Raw genomic sequence first — 21,295 nt, 5'->3', positions numbered from 1 at the left:
TGTGTATACTATATTGGTAATAATAATCAACGTATTAATTCTGTTTTATTATTATATCGTCATCACTATCATCACCATTATTCTTATTATTATTTTTATAAAGATTATTTGAATTAAAACGAGATAACATTCCATCAGTGATCTCAAATTTATTGCATCCCCTATTCATTTCAATACACTAACTTGTAAGTAAAAGTCCGTTAAGTGTCGCCAGCAGTTTATCAAAGAGAAGCTCTTAGGATCTACCTGAGAACCTTTCGAGAATTAAAAGAGCCAAGTTTGCCCGGCTCTGTTGTAAATTAGAGAGAATTTGTATTTTTATGGAGTGAAAATACCCAGAGACTGTTCAAATGACCATCTGTTCTATAAACAAAAGATTTTAAGAAGGTAGAAAAACACGGCAACAGGTTGGCAGAAACAAATATATCGTAGTCCCACTACATATTACTATTTGAAAATATTTTTTTTCCCTTAAGCACGAATTATCGTACGTTTAATAGAAATTTGAATTACGATATCGTACATCGTATTTGAAGCAAAATTATCGTATGTCCCCGTAATTATCGTGCAGACTGGCAACGCTGAATTCTATCATGTCGAATGAACGAAACTTAAACTATAGAAACAAATTCGGAAACAGTTGAGTGGTGAAAGTGAAAGTTTCCATTTTGGTACGGTCGGCCGTGACTATTACCTATCAACCGTTTATGATTAGTGACTGTGAAATTCGTAAAGGTTATATGTTCGTAAAATGTTTATTTACATAAAAAATTGTTTAAAACACCTTTACTCTGACTGTTTTCTTGTACTTCTTCAATAAATATACTAATGTAAGCTTTTTATAAAAGAAAAATTTATTTTCAAAAAAGGTAACGACTTTTAATTAAATTACCTGTCAAAATGAGCTGTCAACTGTGACGTGTAATCTACAAATATTAATTTGCAAAAAGAAAAGCTAAAAAGGCCTTTCCCCGGACTTTTTCATGGAAGCTTTTCATAATTAGGGCATTTTAAATCATTTCCAGCAAAAAAAGTTGCATTTTCGAAAAAGCCGCGATTCGGAAGTTTTCCCGCACGGGTAATGCAGTTCCAATTTGTCTCTATGTCCCTCTCATTCGTTTCTTCGGCCGCCTTTAGAATTTCGTCTGTCTTTGTACGTAGCCTATTAGGCGTTTCCTTAAATAAATAATAAAATGTTTTTGTGGATACCAATCGTTTTTAGTATGCTACTGTTATGTATTTGACTTGCACACAAAATATACACTATTCCGGACTAACTAATACTCTGGTGGTTTAAACAGTTTATTTACACAATATACAATATTTACAAGTATGGACGACTAACAGCAATATACATAAACGAGAAAATGGCATATGACAACGACACGACTGACTAACGACGACGAAAACGGGAGACTGCCTTCCCGCACTTTTTCTTGTAGTGCCTGCCATTGAAGTGGAAGAGAACACTGGAATGAGCGCGCTTATGGGAAGCTGTTGAAAAAGATGATCCCAAGTGTTAGACAAGGTCAGACGCTGTGGGGTGGTTATCTGTCTGCGTCGTACTAACGTAAATAGAGGTGTTATTTAGACTGTGTTGTTATTTTTTTTTTAGTTTTTTAAAGTAATTAGTTGAAATGGTTAAATATTGTTGTACATATAGGTGCACAAATGAATGGAGATCCAATGAAAACATAAAATTCCATAAATAAGTATTAATTAGAGATTAAAACAATGAAATATAATTTAACCTGCATTATGGGTACATGTGTACGCNAACGAGAAAAAGGCCTATGACAACGAGACGACTGACTAACGACAACGACAACGGGAGACTGCCTTCCCGCACTTTTCCTTGTTAGTTCTCGCTTACTCCTCGCTGATTAGGTAGCGCCATTTTGAACGACCACTACTTCTATGGTTGAACATATGAAATAACATAGATAGGGAATGTTTGCTTAAACTAAATATTATAACTATCTTACTTTATAAATGTAACATATATCTGTTATATACCATATATAACAGCTACCTGCCGTTAACAACTGTTTCATCTATGATTCACTATAATCTCTTAACTAGTGATGGGCATAACGATTCTTATTCGATAACGTTGCAAATTGGAACTTTGAATAAAAATAACGTTTTTAAAAAACGTTATTAAATAACGTTATTTTGAAACAAATCAAAACGGCTTTTTCGATTATTTTCAAATTATAATTAAGTTGGGGTAATAAAAACAACATAAAATTTAAAATAAAACACATTTTATAAATATATGATAGATTCATTTAAACATAAATGATTATCGATAGTCGATCCGTTCCGTTCATCTGTTCTGTTGTGTTGCAGCGCTTGCCACTTTACGTTCCTCAGTAACGAGTTATACGATAAAAAGAACGTTCCGTAACGTTGCAACAAAATAACGTTCCAAAATAACGTTAACGTAATAACGACCCATCACTACTCTTTAACTATGGGTCTTTGTAGATCTATTATCTATGGTCTTCAGTCGCCTTTAGCCTTTAGTGCAATCCTGTTGTCTATGGTTAAGTCGTAAATAAATGAATGAGACATGCTGATGTAAAACAAATTTAAATAGTTTGGTATTCTTCCAGTATTATGTGTTATATTAATTAATATATGATAATTGTGACGATTTTAATGAGTATAGTAAAGTTGAATGGGTCATATGTTAAAATAAAGTAATGGAACTGAAAAAAGTCGACAGAAATGAAGAAAATAAAGAAAATCTTACAATTTCAAATAACAAGTTAGAAAAACCTAAATTTTACAGTTTTCAATTTTGCTTTTCTTTCTTTCTATTTTGTTTTAGATTATTACGTTCTGCAGCTGTAAAATCTCTTAGTTTCACGCCTTTGAGGTTAAATCTTCTTCAAAAAGATATTTTAGAAGCAGCCAACGAGCCGTTATCTACGGTAGAAGACGTTTTAGAAAGTGACGATGACAGAGATGAAGAGGAAAAGAGAATCCCTCCTAATAAAAATGTAACTTTTCATTTAAAAAACAGACTGGAAGACAGTCCCATTGATCATGAGAGTATTAAATTAAGCAGTGTTGATACCAGTAATAAACTTTGTGATTCGTTTGAAGAGAAATTATTAACGAAGAATAGAAATGACCTACCATGGAAATTTGTGGAAACTGTTGAACTACAGACAAATCGTAGTCTAATGGTTGGTGAGTAATCTTATTAATTGTATTGTATTCTCTTATTTTGATATAGACTACCCACATTTTAGTGTAATGTAAGAGAGAATAAAAGAAAATGTATACTTATTGTGGGAGACGTAACACTTGCAATATAGAAATTAAAAAATTTCACATATAGGAAATGAAAGAGTGAAGGTATTTGAGTGATATTATAGAAAAGATGGGGATTATTTAGAAAATTTCAAGTAGGGTACTTTTTGTCGTTTTGTAGGAAATTATGGTGCATTTGAGAGCTACTGCACCTTAGTCATTTTGTTACCAGTTATTTCGTTACATGTCTTTTATTTCACATTAATGCCGGAGACCATTGACTACTTTTACTGGTATACAGTGTTTGGATATTGTAACTCAGTTGGAAAATCAGAGAATTATTAAGGTTTTTTCTATTCGGAAAACACAACCGACATTTCGCCCCTACTCTTAGGGGTTTTTTTCAAGGTTAAAGTGATATATGATTAACACTACATTACATTTTATCAATTTTTTAAAAATAGTACGTTTTCATTGTTATATTAGTAATTCCAAAAGCTGTGAGCAGTAGAAGAGATAGAGGAATCACAAATTACACCGTTAACTCTACACACAATAAACAAATAAAATAATAAATACTATAAAAGTTAAAAACGTTGAAATTGTATAAATAAAAAAATATATTAAAAATAGTTAAAAACAGTAAAATTACAACCACCTGGTGAATACTGAGTACAGACAGTGTTCTGTATTTTCTTTCTGCTATTGTACATGACGTTATTCATTTTTTTTTTGTATACATCTACACTTTTTCTTTGACTGCATTACTGTTTGAATGATAATATGTTAAAATAGATGGAATAGCAGCGTGATTAAGGGATAAATAAATTGTAAAAAAATCAGAAAAAGTTGCAATTCGATGTTGGCCCTGCACGTGAATTGGCAACTAACAGATACATCGGCGAAGAATGCATCCGTGTTTGATTCACGCGCTGTTCCATAGAACCCTATATAAGGAAGTCACCGTCTAGGAAACTGTTCGTCTAGAAATTCACGTATTGGTAATGCAATAATACTATTCTGACCTGGTTTATGACACTGACACTCTGCGATTAACTATATATGTATACATACCTTAGATGTGGCAATTCAAAGATACACTTTTTAAAAAAAATTATTTTTAACTTGTATATTGGACAGTGACTCTTGTAAAAGGCCAGTAACATTTATAATGAAGCATTACATGCTGAAAACTGTAAAATTGTATTCTATTACTAGATAGTGTATATGTTTCAGTAAATGTGATTAATCCGGTGATTATATATAGTAACCAGTAATTATGCATAATCACCCCTAAATTTGGTAATTATGATAAATGTTTGAAAACTTATCAAATTAATGTTCGAAAACTATGAAAAAAAAATCTTTCTGAGTAGTAACCACACACTCTATTACCAAATGTAGTGGTGATTATGCATAATTACCGGTTATTATATATAATCACCAGTTTATTAATTTTACCGTGACATTTACATATCTGAGAAAGCAGATTAGCTATTAACAAGTGTAATGATTAAAATATAACATTCCTCCTGTGTTAGACAAAAAATCAATTCTCAGATTTGATTTTTTGAACAATAGTCAAAATTAGAAATTAATAGTAATACTAATAATACGAGTAATTATGAACATTGCTAAGATACAAAACTCAACTACAATACTAAAATAAGCAAAAGCAATATAATATTGAATAAGTAAAATTAAAATGAAAAGTATGAATATAAATTTAAAATAATCATTAAGACTATTATTATCACTTATAAACTATTTTCTTAATTGATGCGGACGTCGTGTAGATTATGTGACTGAAACTTCACTGAAATTAATCGTTTCAGGGTGGTTGTTCTCTTCATCTGGCTGTTATTCCCTTGAAGTAGTTACTGAAGGAATACTCGATATACGATTAACTAATTTTCATTTCATTATTACTAGTTGTCTAATGGATTAGTTAAACAAAAACATGCCGAACAAAACAATAACCACACCATAATGTAAAAGTTACCTTGATAAAACAGCACAAATATTGGAACCAGTATTTCGAAACACTACCGCCGGTTTATTGAGTTTGGTTTGTGTTTCATTTTGAAAGTCGTTTAACTCGGCTAAAACACTTCTTGTTTCCTTCTCGTGTAATTTTTTATTTGGAATAGGCTTCAACTCAACTTCCTTCATATTTTCGACGGCTTGGTGACAACAATCCGTATCAATTTCGGGAAGAGAATGATCTGTGTAAACTTCTTTGGTAACAATGTTTTCTGCTTTCATGAAAATACCTTTGGTAGTATATATCACACAGTGGGGTTGGAGACTTATGATACAAGATGAATTAATGATTATCTTTTCCAGATTTTCTAAAGGTCACTTTGATATTATCTCTTCGTTTTCTGCTGCTAGACATAGCCACGAATTTTGACCTAAGTGAATGAACTCGAGTTTTTAAATAGCGCTGTACGAAACACACATGGTTTTGGGAATTCTTTTAGTTTGATAAGATATACTTCACCTTGTGATTCCTCAGAAATGTCCCTGGTAAAAATATGTGCGCAGATAAATTTATCTGGCATCAATATACAGTGAAAATTTCGGAATATCGATTTATTTGGTCTCATTTTTGAGAGGCTGTTAAAACTTGTTGATTACATCGTTGAATGTTAACTACTTTAATAAGATTATTAGAAACATTTTGAATTCTAATTAAATTTGTCCGAATTGACGATTCGAATTAATAAAATTTTTAGAAGGCTTTGTATTTATCATTATGTTATTTGAAATGTGGGCATTTCTTTTCATTAATTTTATCGTGATTGTGTTTACATAAGTGTTTACCTAACTATTATTAAAGTAGAGTAATATTCCTCATCATTCGAATCCATCAAACCAAACATCGTATGTAAAGCATTACCAACAAGATTAAGCCACCCTCGTTTCATTCTACTACGTCTAACAAAGTTTTCGATTTTATTTAGTTGGTGTTTTTTTTCACATATCGCTGTTTTATTTGTCAAATTAGTTATAACGGTTACTTTACAAATTATTCGCAAAAGGATTTTGACTAAATTAGTGTTTGTTTTAGAGCTTAACCTCTTAATTGGTGTTTTTACATTTCTTAAAATAATAAAATTGTTTGTCGTTTTAAGATGTACATTCATTTTTACTACCAGATCCACTACTATCATTAGATATATATTCAGTTTCGAATAGGTACATTCATTTTTTGTATACTTGTATTTCTTTTAAAGCATTTGTCAATGGTGTGGCCAGGAATCTTACAATACCTAAACTGCGATCGAAATCAACATACTTTTCTACTTTTATGGGTTTTAATTAATTTATGCTTATTTTTTGGTTTAAAAATTTAAATATTAGAGTCTTTCCTAAACTTAATACTTTTTTTATATCCTACAAGACCGAGAAAAGCTTTAATTTCTTTTGTGGTTTTCGGTAGAGGGTATTCTTGAACTACTTTGATTTTCTGGGGGTTCGGCTTGATACCATCGGGTGTTATTACGTGACTAAAAAAAGCTACTTCTTTTCGAAGGAACTCAGACTTGTATAGTTGGACTTTAAGGTTGAAGTGACGTAATTTTTCAAAAATCTGCTTTATATGAAGGATATGTTCTTGAAGGGAATTTGGAAAAATCACGACATCGTCCATGTAAACAAAACGGGATTTATATAGATGTTCTTTTAGAACGTGATCCATTATCCGTTGAAACTGGAGGCATTTTTTAAACCGAACGGCATGCGTAAGTACTCATAATGACCGTTATTTACTGTGAAGGCAGTTTTTTCGATGGATTCTGGGTCATTTCGATTTGGTGAAATCCCTGAGCCAAATCTAGTGTAGATAAATAGACACATTTACCAAGATTGTCAAGGATTTCCTCGATGTGTGGAAGAGGGTATTTATCTTCTATAGTTTTTTCGTTTAGTTTTCGATTGTTAATAACCAAACGCCATTTACGTTTACCGCTGGCATCTAGCTTTTTGGGGACAATCCATACGGGTGAGCTGTAGGAGGAAATGCTTGGTCTTATAATTTTGTTATCTAAAAGCTTTTGAATTTCAGTTTTTAAGTGATATGGGTATCTGAAATATTTACAAAAAACGGGGTCATTATCTACTGTTTGACTGCGTTTGTAAACGTCAGGTCAGTGTTTTCATAATAAAAAACGTCACTATATTTTTTACAAAGAGCTATTATTTCCGCCTTTTCTTCGATATTTAAATGTTCTGTTCGAATCAATTGTGACATGTCGACTTTGTGGGAAGGGTTTTCTTTTTCTTCTTTTATGGTTACATTGTCTAAAGGTTGTACCGTCACCTGTTGATGGAAATTAATTTCAATTTCGTTCTTCTCTGGCAAAGGCAGATGCAATAGCCGTTTTTTGCGTGTTATGGATTCGGGAATGATCAATCCGTTGTAGTTTAATTATGGAACGATTACTCGGCCGCTATGGATGTTAACCGGTATTTTTATAACAGATTTTACCTTTTTTTTATAGGGTTTAAAGTTTTTTGGATTAAGTTCCAAATAAAAAGGAATTCTAGCGTTGCCAATTTCTAATAGTTGTTGATTATAGTCTATTTTGACGTCTAATTTTTCAAAATCTTCGCTACCCAAGAGGGCATCAATGCGGTCGTGCCATTTTAGTACATGAAAATTAATTTCTTTATTTATTCCGTATTCTTGTAGTAGAGGGTACCGAACATTATATTCATTTGTTATTTCGTTTCCTAGGCTTTTTACGGTAAATGTTTTTCCAAAAAGGGAATTGCGAAAGTATTTGTGAGCAACTTCAGGGTTCATTATCGAATTGGATGCGCCAGAGTCAATAAATATTTTTAAATTAAAACTAGGTATAGTAATGAAAGGTAGTCTGGGTCTTATTAATATTGAGTTTAAGTCGAGTCTAATTGTTGGGAGGCTGATGGTATTGGAAAATCCGGGATGTTTTCTTCGTCTTGTGCTGGATTTTCATGTTCGACATAATGTGACATTTCGTTCATACTATCATAGGAATCGTCTTCCGGTTTTTCGATATTGTGTAATTCTTCTACAATGAAGTTTGGAGGATCTGTACTTCGGAAGTAATTTTGGAATTTGGAAGGATTGTTGTTTTGTCTCGAATTGGATGTATTTCTTGTGGAGATGGACATAGGCGTGTGGCGTATACTCTGTTTTGTTATGAAAATTTTAAGGAATAATTTTCGAATTAGTTTGATTATTATTTTGGTTACGCAACATGTCGTTTCTTACTGGGTATGGATTCATATTTTTAAAAGGTTGTTGCTGTGGTTGGTGATTTCGGAATGGTTGGAATGTATTGTTTGTTCGGAACGGAGAAAAAAGAGGGGTATTTTGTGCAGGTTTTAATTCTAGTTTAGGCAAGGGATGTTGCAATGGCTTTGTTGGTTTCATAGGTTTCTGTCTTACAAAATTGAGGAAACTTATTTGCTGTTTATGGTTGTCGTAATTTCTTAGGTGTACTAGGCAGTCTTCTAATGATATGGGGTTCTTGAATGAAATAAACGACCTATATGGTTCTACTAAGTCAGACATATAAGTATTTAATGCGCGTTTGTTATACATATCCGTCTTGTATATTTTAAAATTATTATCATGTTCCCTAATACTAATGTGTTCTAACAATTGTTGCAATTTAGATTTTATACTTTTGTAATATTGTTCATAATTTTCGTTTGTCTTTTACTTGCCACTATGTTGAACAATTTGAAATAATTAATGTGTCGCGCCTGCGCCTGTTAATTTTGAACAACAGAGTTCAAATAATAATTTGTTGAATATAGTAAGAAAGATTTTTGCTTCCACCGTCATATTGTGAAATAATTTCCCTAGNAGGGCATTTTTCTTTTTGAACGTTGTGGTATGGGACATTGTCAATAACTACAACTGAATTTGTAAGCAAATTATGGAGAAATTTTTCTTGGAGTCACTTTCGGTAATTGTTGTATTTTATGACATCACCATCGCCTGTTTTTAAACCTGACTTGAAAATGAGACAGGCGTTTTCTATAAAGCCCATCTTGCCACCAGCATGAATAATAAATAATTAATCGACTCCCTTTTGCTAGTGGTTGCAGAAGGCCTTCTGAAGTATCATCGGTCCATGACTTTTTGGAAGCACAATTTGAATGTATATAATTAAGTTTGCAGACAACGAAGATGTCTTTTTAAAAAATTATTTATTTATTAAAATACAAACTGAGCCCTGTACTTTACAAACTATACTTAGATGAATAGTTTAAAGAAAGCATAGAACTGACTGCTTCTTCATTGGGCAGTCCTATTTATCCCTGTGTACTGGAATTTAGGGTTATCTTGGAATGCACTTAAGCGTCGCCCTATGGTCGAAGAATGTTATCATATAAAAGGGTTCTGTTGGTGGACATAACTATATGTATGTTTTATTATATTAAGTTTCTTGGGAATTTATGTACTACTCATCTCGACGATTTGAAAGTAATATTACTATAACTTAAAAAAAAGACTAGAAAGGTAGTAAGTTCATGTTAATTAGACATTTTCTAAGTCCGTCACTGTACATATATTGCAGCCTTGAAAAGTCTCCAATCAGAGGCGAAACGACAATGTTGGTTTTACTCTAATAAATCTCTTTCACCTCTAATCAATTTTGATTATTTTTATTAAACATTGAGGGGAAGGAACGGAACACATGATAATATGTTGATTTTTTTTAAACTAATTTTTCTTTATGGTACTAAAGTATTACGTCACCTTACTGTGATTTAAAATTTACTTCTAATACTTCTATTAGTAAAATCAATCCAGTATATTGCTGACAAATATGTAGTGGAAGCTTTATCAATATGACTAGATATAAGAGCAATAATGTAACCTGACTAGAAGGAGTCTGAAAAGTATCATCACTAATAAAGGAGAAAACGGGAAGAAAATAATAGAAAGTACATGGCTTGTTTAATGTATGACGCGAGTCGTATACCGTCACCAAGTTTGCTGCGCAATATGGCACTGCGCATCCGATTTGTCGCGTGAGCAAGATTTTGTTTAAGTTTGTGTTTTTACCTGAAAACACCGAAATTGATACGCGGTCGTATGGGTTACTTATCTTCTCAAATTCAATGAAAAATAACCACTAACGAGGAGGGGGTCTGTTACTGGGAACATGAACTTGAAGGTTTATATTTCCACTATTCTACCGTTTCCTGTGACACCTCTCCTGTCCACGATCAATGAAAATCACTTTTCGCGAGTTGGCAGTAAGACAGTTTTGCTGCTAAGTAAGTCTCACTGAAAAGGAGAGATAGCTAGTTAGTTAGAGAAGAAGCTCTCCTCTGATTTCTTTAATGTTCTCTCGCCATTTTATATGATTTCTGGCGTTCACATCAGATTAGTCAGGACGGAAGGAGTAGTACGGATATAAAGCAGAGGATAGCGCAGGGTCGAGTCGTCTTCAATAAAATTAAATTACTTCTATACTCGCGAACGTTTAATAAAGGTAATTCGGAAAAGGTTGTTGAAGGTATATGTTTGGAGCACGGCGCTGTACGGGTGCGAAACATGGACAGTGGGCGTGGCGGAAAGAAAAGGTTAGAAGCGTTCGAAATATGGTGTTACAGGCAAACGATGAGGATACCGTGGATAGAGAAGGTTAGAAATGAAGAGGTGTTAGAAAGAGTAAGAGAACAGGACTTTATGGAAGTCGATAAGAAACAGACGAGATAGGTTAGTAGGACACCTACTCAAGCATGAAGGTCTAGTTAGAGACATATTAAAGGCAGAAACGAAAGTTAGGAGGGGTAGAGGTAGACCTAGATTAGATTACTGTTCGCAAATAGTTAAGGATATGGGTTGTTCTAGTTTTAGGGAAATGCGAAGATTAACTCGGGATAGAAAAGAGTGGAGGTGCGTGTCCAAACAGTCTTAGGACTGACGACCTTTTGATGATGATGATGTCTAATCAGTACTCTGGAAAAATCAAGGGAAAAGAAGGTACATGAAAAAGAAGCAGAATGAGTGCATTGTCATTGCACCGTCTATATGTGACCACCATGTCTGCATATTCTGCATGTGAATACATCAATTAAGGGAGGAGTTGATACTTTTGATATAATGTGTGCCAACTTGAGTTGTAATCGCAAAACATTTTGTATATTTTCTATAATATGTTAAATATGCGTGGAATCAATTGCTATACTATAGGGTTGTTCGGAAAGTCATTTCGTTTTTTCCCGACAGAGGATTTAATTGTATTCTTTTGCACCCAACTTCACATTTAAGCCGTATAATTTTGATATGCTTTGAGAGCTCATATAGCAAGGCTTGTGTGTGAAAAATTCCAATTAATTCTACACAGTAGTTTTTGGTTGGTGTCCTTTTAAATATGGAGAGCGATAAGCAGCATTTTCGACATATCTTACTGTTTTACTACAGAAAGGGTAAAAATGCTGTTCAAGCCAGAAAGAAATTGACTGATGTGTATGGAGAAGGTGTGTTGACAGTACGCCAGTGCCAGAACTGGTTCGCTAAATTTCGATCCGGCAATTTTGATGTCGAAGATGCACCACGTTAGGGAAGGCCGGTTGAAGCTGATAAAGACGCGATAAAGGCATTAGTTGATGTGAACCGGCGAATAACAACACGTGAGATCGGATTGAGGTTAAATTTATCAAATTCTACAATTTATGACCACTTGAAAGGCCTGGGATTATCCACGAAGCTCGATGTATGGGTTCCCCATGTTCTCACAGAGAGAAATCTGTGTCGCCGCATTGACGTCTGCGATTCGCTTCTCAAACATCACGAAAATGATCCGTTTTTGAAGCGCATCATCACTGGGGACGAAAAATGGGTTGTATACAACAACGTCAAACGCAAGAGGTCATGGAGCAAAAAAGATGAACCGGCTCAAACTATTTCCAAAGCCGATATTCACCAAAAAAAGGTGATGCTGTCTGTTTGGTGGAATTTTAAAGGAATCGTTTTTTTTGAGCTTTTACCGGATAACACAACGATTAATTCGGAAGTCTACTGTCATCAGCTGGACAAACTGAATGATGCACTTCAACAGAAACGGTCAGAACTAATCAACAGGAAAGGCGTAGTGTTTCACCAAAACAACGCGAGACCTCACACAAGTTTGGTCACTCGCCAAAAGCTTTTACAGCTTGAATGGGATACAATACTACACCCACCATATTCTCCAGACCTGGCACCATCGGATTATTATTTGTTCCGGTCACTCCAAAATTTTTTAGACGGTAAAACCTTCACCTCAAATGAGGAGGTCGAAAACCTCCCCGATCAGTTGTTTGCCAGCAAAGACCAAAAATTTTATGAGCGTGGAATTATGCTACTACCAGAAAGATGGCAAAAGGTGTTGGACCAGAACGGTCAATATATAATTTAATCAAGTATTTGTTTATTATACGAAAACTGTCTTTCATTTCCACAAAAAAAAAACGAAATGACTTTCCGAACAACCCTATATATTGAAACATAAAAGATATTCCTGAAAGGAAGAAACCATTTCTAGGCAAACGTTTTTTTATAATCTTAGCGTTCAGCTATTGAGACCATGGATGAGCATCGCGCAAATTACAAAACCTTTCACGTTCTTTTCAAAAATCTATTAATAATTTAAAATCACAACCTACATCAAGTAACGAAAATATTCTTACTAGAGGAAAAAGAACCATATGCTATATTTGCTCGGCAAAGGAAAAGAGAATAATCGCCTACCGTAATAAATACAAATGTCCCATTTATGCAAAACAGATCAAATTCATGCTATGAATGTTGAAACATTTTTTTCTGTTAATTTTGATTTATATAATGTAGAATACATGTTCTTTTTGAATACAATATAAAATATTGATTATTGCTGCGTTTTTCCTTTATATTTACAAGTAGGTACCTATTGTTTTACGTTTTTACGACGCGATAAATAATAACGTGCATTAAAAACGCGACAGTATTTTGAGGTTAATTCAAATCCAAGATCGTATTTTCTTAAATCTCTTAATTTAACGATAATTATTAACAATAATAACGTACATTACATAATTTGAGCATTGTCATTCCATTTATACTAATAACACATGGTACTTGATACATACATAAACTACAATTACCACCACAGAAAACACTTTTCTTCTTGCTCTTATTCTTACTATACAACGAAACACTGAAAACATGTGATATTACCTTGCTTTTATTCATTATTTTTCAACAAATATCTGCCTTGTTAATTGCAATATTTGTAATAGTCCTCTAAATTCAGCATTTTCTTCATATAATAGCAATTTTTAATTTAATGTGTACAAGTGGCAAATAGCAAACAATAAAAAGATAACAATAAACAAAAGTTCTAAACAATAATAGCTAACAGCAATATCACCATTTTACAAACACTTTAACAAATGTAGTATATTTTCACAAACATTTTATTGTTGTCTAGTGTTTCAAATTAATAGCCTGTATACTTTGTTTAATTTACACTAATATGTCTTCATTAGCTGTAATTCAAGCATTGATTCTTCTTCACTTTATAGAAAGTAAGAGCCTAGATTTAGTAGAGGAGAATATTCAAGCAGTGCCACGAATTCATTGCAGCACAGATCATAACTTAAAGCCTTTAAAAAATCAATCTTTTGTTAAAAATTTTGAAACGCCCATAAAATTTAATGGAGCTGCCTCAGGCCATTTTAATAGCGAATTGTTTAAAATTGACAATATTTTTGAATCAAGGAAAAAACTGAATTATCGAGAACAAGAAAATCAACAGAATAAAAATACTGTACATAACGAAGAAGTAATTTTGGGAAGTCCTATGAACAGCACGTCAAACAATTTCATGTTCAACAGTATTAGCATAAAACACAAAATGTATATTATTATGAAGGAATTGGGACGTGGTGGAAGTTCTGTTGTGTATTTCTGCTTTGACCCTATAACTAAAGAAGAAAGGGCATTGAAAAAAGTGTTTTTGAGTAGAGCAAAGTCATCCGCTGTGGAATACATCAATGAAGTTGAAATACTTAAAAAACTGCAAACATGTAACAGAATAATTAGAATGTATGATTCGTAAGTGGATTTGAATACTTTCATTTTTAATCAATCTTTTTTGTATTATATTTAAGTATATAACATATCTTTTTATTTAACATTTAAAGAGCGCTATTTCATAACGTACATTTCAGAGAGGTTCAAGAGCATCCAACTGAAGGTAAAATATTGTGGGTGGTACTAGAAAAAGGTGGAATGGATTTAGATAAAATATTGAAAAAAGTTTCTGGACAAGGAAAACCCCTTGCAAATCATATTATAATGTTTTATTGGATGGAGATGCTTTATGCTGTAAAACAAATCCACGAAAATGGTACAAATAAGAAAATATTAATTGTTGTAGAATGTTACTAATGTATGCTCTTTGTTATTAGGAATTATTCATTCTGATCTTAAACCTGCCAACTTCATTAAAGCAGAAACAAGTTTAAAACTCATTGATTTTGGCATAGCATCGTGTATTCAAAGTGACATGACTTCCGTTATAAAAAACGTAGCAATAGGTTCGCTTGATTACATTAGCCCCGAGGCGTTATTTAATGAAAATAATCGAAATTCAATAGATACTTCATCCCCTCATGGAAATCCCAAATTCAAGGTACACAATCTTTACCTTTTTTATATGATAAATTGAAAGTGACAAACATAATTATGAATTAAATAAAACGAAGCTGAATTTTTCCCTAAATTTAGGGAAAAATCCAAAGTTTCGTTTTATTTAACTTAAATACCTTAAATTTATTTATGATGATATTACAAGAGCACGAATTTTCCNATGCTTTGAAAACTATAATTTATTCTTAAATTAAATTTCCAAGTTTACTAAAAATATGGTTACACTACGTTGATGATAGTTATTAACTTAACTTAAGATAAAAAAGACAACTCTAAAATTTTACAATTTAATTGTAGTAAATTATTATAGTAAACATGTTTTTTTGGAGGGGTTCATGCAATTTTTAAAACTGATAGTTTTACAAATAATAACAAGTGGAAGGAAAAAACCTACATCAAGGGCACTTTGGACTTGGCACAATTTCACGCTCGGCTGCAGTAAAACGAATAGAAATTGTCGGAAAAAGAATAGATTTAAAGTTAGAAAGTATAAAGAAGTATTTTTCAAGGAGTGTTGTAGTTTTTGGGATGGGTTGTCGGTTCAGTGTAAATTACATACAGAATTGCCGAAGCGAGGGAAGTTTTATAGAAGGTTATTGCTAGTTAATGAAAGCCTCTATGATTGTTAAAATAGAAAGGAAGGAATGTTTTTTATAGGAGACTGTAAAAGTGAGATTTTCATAGGTAGCATTGTGAACAGAAGAAAAAGATATTTCTTAGAAAGATAACGGAAAGATATACTCATGATATTATAAGAGTTTATAATAATATCTTCGCTAATTACCTTAACGAATGTAGTATTGAAACCTTTTTAAATGTTTTAAGTTTTACAATTAAAAAGCCTCATTAAATATAAAACGAAAATATTTTAAATCACTTGTTATATTTCACCTAGAATTAGAAAATTATGTGTATGTATGTGCGTACTCCTTTTTATTGTTTAAAAAATGCTGCGGTAGATAATCGACAATTACATTCATAAGTAGATTAGTTAGTTAGATAACAAACTGAAGCTAGAAATTTATAATTTTTTGGACAAACTAAGGTTCATCAGGCACAACTGAAAAGCCGTATCCAACAAAGTAGCGAGTCTTCAGTTCTTTGAGTCCAGTGTGGAGCGCCTCGTAAGTTTACTACTTTGCCTACCCCTTTGCTTCTCAAAAGTTCATAGACTAATTGGTGGTATAACATTTGTCGATGGAATCAAAGACCCCAAACTACAGCAAGTCCTTAAATATAAATACATACAATTGCAAATAATAATTAAGACTTGGCATTATTATAATGTTATAATTAATATTGGGGTGTTGATGGGGGGTCGTCATACTCTTAAAGTACAGATTGTTTGTGCTCTAGAATTATGTTGTAGTTCAAAGGGAAAAATAGCATTAATTTAAGCGCATGTGTGGTGAACAGATGGATAATGAATATTTAATTTATTATAACTGGCAGTATCCTATGCCTTGGAGAGTAATTGTAAGTGATTTGAATTGTTGGAGTTTTTCCGCAACACACTTGTAACGTCCTTAAGACTTTTTGTAGTCCTTCAGATAAAGATTATTGTATATTATCAACGGTGAGAGGAAATTTACCAAAAAGTGGACTTAGGAAAATAATAATTTAGTGAGTGGCATTTATGGAAGAAGATAGTAGAAGTAAAGATGAAGGAAAAGATGGTTTAGAGACAGAAGATAGGAGGAAAGTAAAAAAAAAATAAAAGCGTGTAGTGAGGAAGAAAAGGAGAAAAAAATTGTTAGTGAGATAGATAAATTGGAAGTATTAATGAAATTGGTAAAAGAATTAAAAAAAGAAAACCAAGAAAAATTGAAAGAAAGTGATGAAAAACAAAAAAAGGGGAGGAACAAGAAAATATAAGATGGAAATAACTGGAGTAGAAACTAAATGAAATTCAGGAAGAAAATAATTGTATAAAAGATGAAAGATCTGGAGAGAGAGAGACTAGTGGAATGGTGAAATGAAAAATATAATGAAGAAAGCGGAAAGGGATGATTAAAACCAAGAATGGACGACTTAAAAGAAGACGTTAAGGAATTGGTAATAGAAGATAGAGGAGCAAATACAATAAAGAAGCAAGCAAAGAAACAGAAGAAAAAATAAGGAGATTAGTAATAGAACTAGAAAAGAAAAGGGAAGAAAAAAACTGAATCTGACAATCCTTGGGATAGAGTTGGAGGAGAATAAAGAAGAAAGGGCGTTGGAAAGAGTTATAAAAGAGAAGATGGGATTGAAGGTGGATGTGAAGGGAGTATGAAAAGTTAAAAAGATGGTATATGGCGCAAGAATGGAGAAGTAGGAAGAACAGGTAAATGGTAGATGTCTGAGGGGGGCGGACATTTATATAAGAGGTGATATGACTATGAAGGAGAGAAGAATACAGAGGATGTTGGAGCATAAGGTAAAGGAGGAGAGAGAAAGAATGGAGATATGGTGGCTATATTTGGGTACAGGAAGTTATGAGATATGGGATGAAGAAAAACAAGATATGGTAAATAAAGAAGGAAAAAGGACATTTCGTTAGGTATAACTAGGTCGATGGGGGATAATGTAGGGCAAATGAATGAGAATAAGAATGTAAAGTGTAACTTACCAGTACGATAAATCATTTGTTGGTAGATTGTGAAATTGTATAATTGTAAAATTACCAGTTTAGTTAACAATTCACCCCTATATAAACACTTCATCACTTATTCGCTCTCTCTTCTCTTTCTATTGTCTCGAACTCTCTTACTTGTACTAACTCCACTCGATCTCACAACTACTATTTGTTGAAATTAGCCGTTCCAGAATATTCTAATGTATGACTTCTAGAAACCTGGTCTTCTTTGACAATATGTATGTTGCGTTGCCTACATTCATACATACTGCCCCCTTCCGCTTTAATGGATTATATAGCCGTACATTGTCGCCTTCATTAAACCCAGCAGAATTGGCTCGTCGATAGTATCTGGTCTTCATGCGACCACTTTCAAGTCGCAGCTTCGTACATACAGCATTATAGATGACTCGTTCTCGTAGTTCGCCCTCGTACTCGTCTGTAGGTAATAGAGAATCACTAGGACGATCAGATAACATGTCCCCTATCAATCTGAGTTCTTTCCCGAATACAATGCCGGCTGGTGTTCTTCCAGTTTTCTCATGGATAACGGATCTATAAGCTAGGAGGAATAGTGTATGTGTCGGTCCCAGTCAGTTTGGTGTTCGTTGACGACGCTTCTTAAATTGGTCTCCAGAGTAGCGTTAAATTGTTTAACTATTCCATTGTACTGTGGGTGTAAAGGCGTAGTCCTCGTTTTAGTAATGTCCATTAGTTCAGCGATGTTCTTGAACAAAACCGAATCGAAATTCCTGCCTTTGTCGGAATGCAATTCTAATGGTACTCCATATCAGCTAATTCAGTTATTAACAATCTTCACAGCAGCGGTCTGTGCCTCCTGGTTCGGTTTCGCATATGCTGCTGTGTTTTTTTTTAGGGTACTCTTGACTTATGTGCCCTAGTTTTCCGCAATTCCAACACTTCAGACGACCACTGTACTTCTTGCAGTTTCAGGCAAAATGAGCAGTCCTACCACATTCCCAACATTTTAGGTTCCGTTCTCTCGCGTTTCTAGCAGTGGCTTTCTTCACATCAATTACGTATTCTCGGAGGAACAACATGAGATCTTCTTTTGTAATTGCATTATCGTCGATTTCTGCCTGTCGTACCCGTATATGACCTTTGTAAGCTTGTTTAACCGCTTCAAACCCCAGGGCGTGTGACAATCCTTTACTTGGAGTTTTGTGACATGCTAATCTTAGGATTTGCTGTAGTTCGGCGTCTCTGACTAATCTTACAAGGCGCTCCACAAGGGATTCAAATTATTGAAGAGTCTCGTTACTTCTTTGATTACGGTTTTTCAGTTGCGTCTGATGTACCTGCTGTAGGTGTTTATCGCCGTACCTTATTCCTAGGCGATTGACAAGATGGTGGAAGTCATATTGTTGGGACTCAGACATTTCTTGGAAAATATCGAGCGCCTCTTTTCGTAGAGAAATTATTAGTGCTGTTGCTTTTTCTGAAATCAGTCCAGGAATTTGCCTCTGTCACTTCTTTTCTATTATGATTTCCCTTTCTTCTATGTTTTTATCCACTTCATTTCTAATATCATTTATGTTGTCCTCCTTTCTCGTATTTATTACTTCCTGTACCTTTTCCATTTTCTGTTTCATTTCTTCTTGAGCTACTTTCAACTCTTTTTTCATTTCTTCATGAGCTGCTTTTAGTTCTTCTTGTCCTATTTTCATATCATCTTGTACTGCATTCATTTTCTTTTTTATTTTTTGTCCTTTATTGATTTTTTGTGTCATTTCTATTTGTCCTGTTTTCATTTCTGCCATTGTTGCTATTAAAGCGTTTATATGTTCTTCCATTTTTTTGCCTTGATATTTCTGGTTGTAACCGGCATAAAATATCTCTATTTATTGTAAGTACAATAAGGACGTTCTCATAAACATCAGCCTGTGAAGCATTATTTTTCCAACTAATGTGTTACCTATAGTACTATTCTTCCATCCGATAATACTAAGTTATCTATTGCGTTCTTTTCTCTTTTATTTTTACCTAGTTTATTGTTTATGAAGTTCCTGAGCTTTTTGCTATCATTTTGGTGCATATTAACTTCAGTACTTTCATTCATAATCTTTGCATTTCTCAATCCTTTTCTCAACTTGTCTAAATAAATCTTAAATTTTGTTTTCAGTGTATTATTATGAAAATCTTTCTGCCATGCGTTATATAGCCTTTGTTTTTCACGGCAAGATCTATAATGGCCTCAGTGATACAGGACTTTCTAGCATCTCTCTTAATTTTAGTAACCACAGCAGCATTACGACATAGATTTTGTTAGTGGCTAACAGTGGCTCACAAGATTTGTTTGTGTCTCCGCAAACATTGTCTCAATTAATATGTCTGCCCAAATTTTAGATTTTTTAAGTTAATTTTCGATATGTATTTAGATCTTACTATTGGACAGTTAATCATAACGTGTGCAGAAAGTGGCAAGTGATCTGTTATTTTATAGTCAAGCTTGTATGTCTTTAATTACTTAATTTATAGAATATATTGTCTCTTTACTAATTTAAGAATGTATTATTAGTTCCAAAGTAGATACAGTCGTGTTCACAAGAAGTTTGTGATTTATAGGGGTGAGTCTCTTTGATATTATTCAACTTAAAGAACAAATTTCGAGCATAAAACAATAATATGCTTATGAGTAATAAAATCCAAATGTATTCCTTTTGCAGATAAGCTTTAAATCCGATGTGTGGTCATTAGGTTGTATTCTCTATCAATTACTTTTTGGGAGAACACCTTTTCAACACATAGGCAATAGTTATGCAAAATTATCAGCGATCATGGACCCCAGTCATGAAATTAAGTTTCCTGCAGTTGATAAAGTTACAGATAAACTTATCGACACGGTAAAACGGTGTCTTCAATATAATGTTAGGCAGCGACCTTCTGTCGATGAACTTATTAAAAATTTTGAGTATTGAAATTTACATACCTAATAACACATATCTATTTTATAATATGTGCAGGTCTGTTGACTTATTATCACATTAAAAGAGTGCATGATTCATTAATGTGCAATTTTGGTACTTGTAAATAGAGTATTGTTAAGTCAAAAAATTGTAATTTATAATAATCTAGTGATTTGTAACCACCCGTACCCAGGTGTTACAAAATTATAATAAATTTTTCATTATTTATTATTCTGGTCATTTTACACATATATATTTTAAAAGCACCTTTCTCTCTTGTGAATTGCCTCATTTAATCAAGGTTTTTAGTTCGCAATGTTTTTTATTTCTTGTTTGGTATGATTCTCTTTTAAACGTTTTATGTAGCAATTATTTTTAAATATTTAATTTACTGCTGGCAGTGGTACTGGTATATGAATTAGATGTATGAATTACTTATGTGTTATGGCTGTAACTCGGACCAGTTAGTCACCATTTTTGGGGTATTAATATTACAAAATTAAAATTAGATATAATAACTGGTAAGGATTGAGTGCATTAACAGCGGTTATGGATTGTATACATTTATCATTTTGGTAATGGTGGAGATTCGTTTACACCTCTCTGATTTGTTTTTTTTTTGAAATTTTAGTATGTTGTACCATTCGGCATGCTGATTAAGAATATAGATATATGTCTCATCAGTATTCTGGAATAATTGAAACTAAAATCTGGAGGTACTGGACAGTACATTATTATTTTAATAAACAATTTTACAATTTGCGTGCACAGTTCCTATGTAAATTTTTCCCTCATTCGAGTTAT

The 21,295-nt window shown here is 33.0% G+C and overlaps 1 protein-coding gene across 2 annotated transcripts; it reads left to right on the top strand.

Annotated features, from left to right (window-relative positions):
* The first annotated feature begins 2,529 nt into the window (after positions 1-2,529).
* LOC108741864 (dual specificity protein kinase Ttk) lies at positions 2,530-21,291 on the top strand. 2 transcript variants are annotated; one of them, XM_018476832.1, is made up of 7 exons: positions 2,530-2,773; positions 2,837-3,201; positions 13,822-14,353; positions 14,470-14,648; positions 14,710-14,933; positions 20,252-20,428; positions 21,123-21,291. In XM_018476832.1, the coding sequence occupies exons 1-7, from the start codon at positions 2,709-2,711 to the stop codon at positions 21,186-21,188; spliced, it is 1,608 nt and encodes a 535-aa protein (XP_018332334.1). In that variant the 5' UTR covers positions 2,530-2,708; the 3' UTR covers positions 21,189-21,291. The 2 variants fall into 2 exon arrangements, with proteins under 2 accessions (XP_018332334.1, XP_018332333.1); XM_018476831.1 differs by lacking the exon at positions 21,123-21,291 and having other exon boundaries at positions 20,252-20,717.
* Positions 21,292-21,295: the final 4 nt, after the last annotated feature.

Source organism: Agrilus planipennis, unplaced genomic scaffold (genome assembly GCF_000699045.2).
Source record: "Agrilus planipennis isolate EAB-ADULT unplaced genomic scaffold, Apla_2.0 scaffold328, whole genome shotgun sequence".
In the NCBI taxonomy this organism is placed as follows: Eukaryota; Metazoa; Arthropoda; class Insecta; order Coleoptera; family Buprestidae; genus Agrilus; species Agrilus planipennis.
Note: the sequence above shows the minus strand (reverse complement) of the source record. Positions and strands in the feature narration are given on the sequence as shown.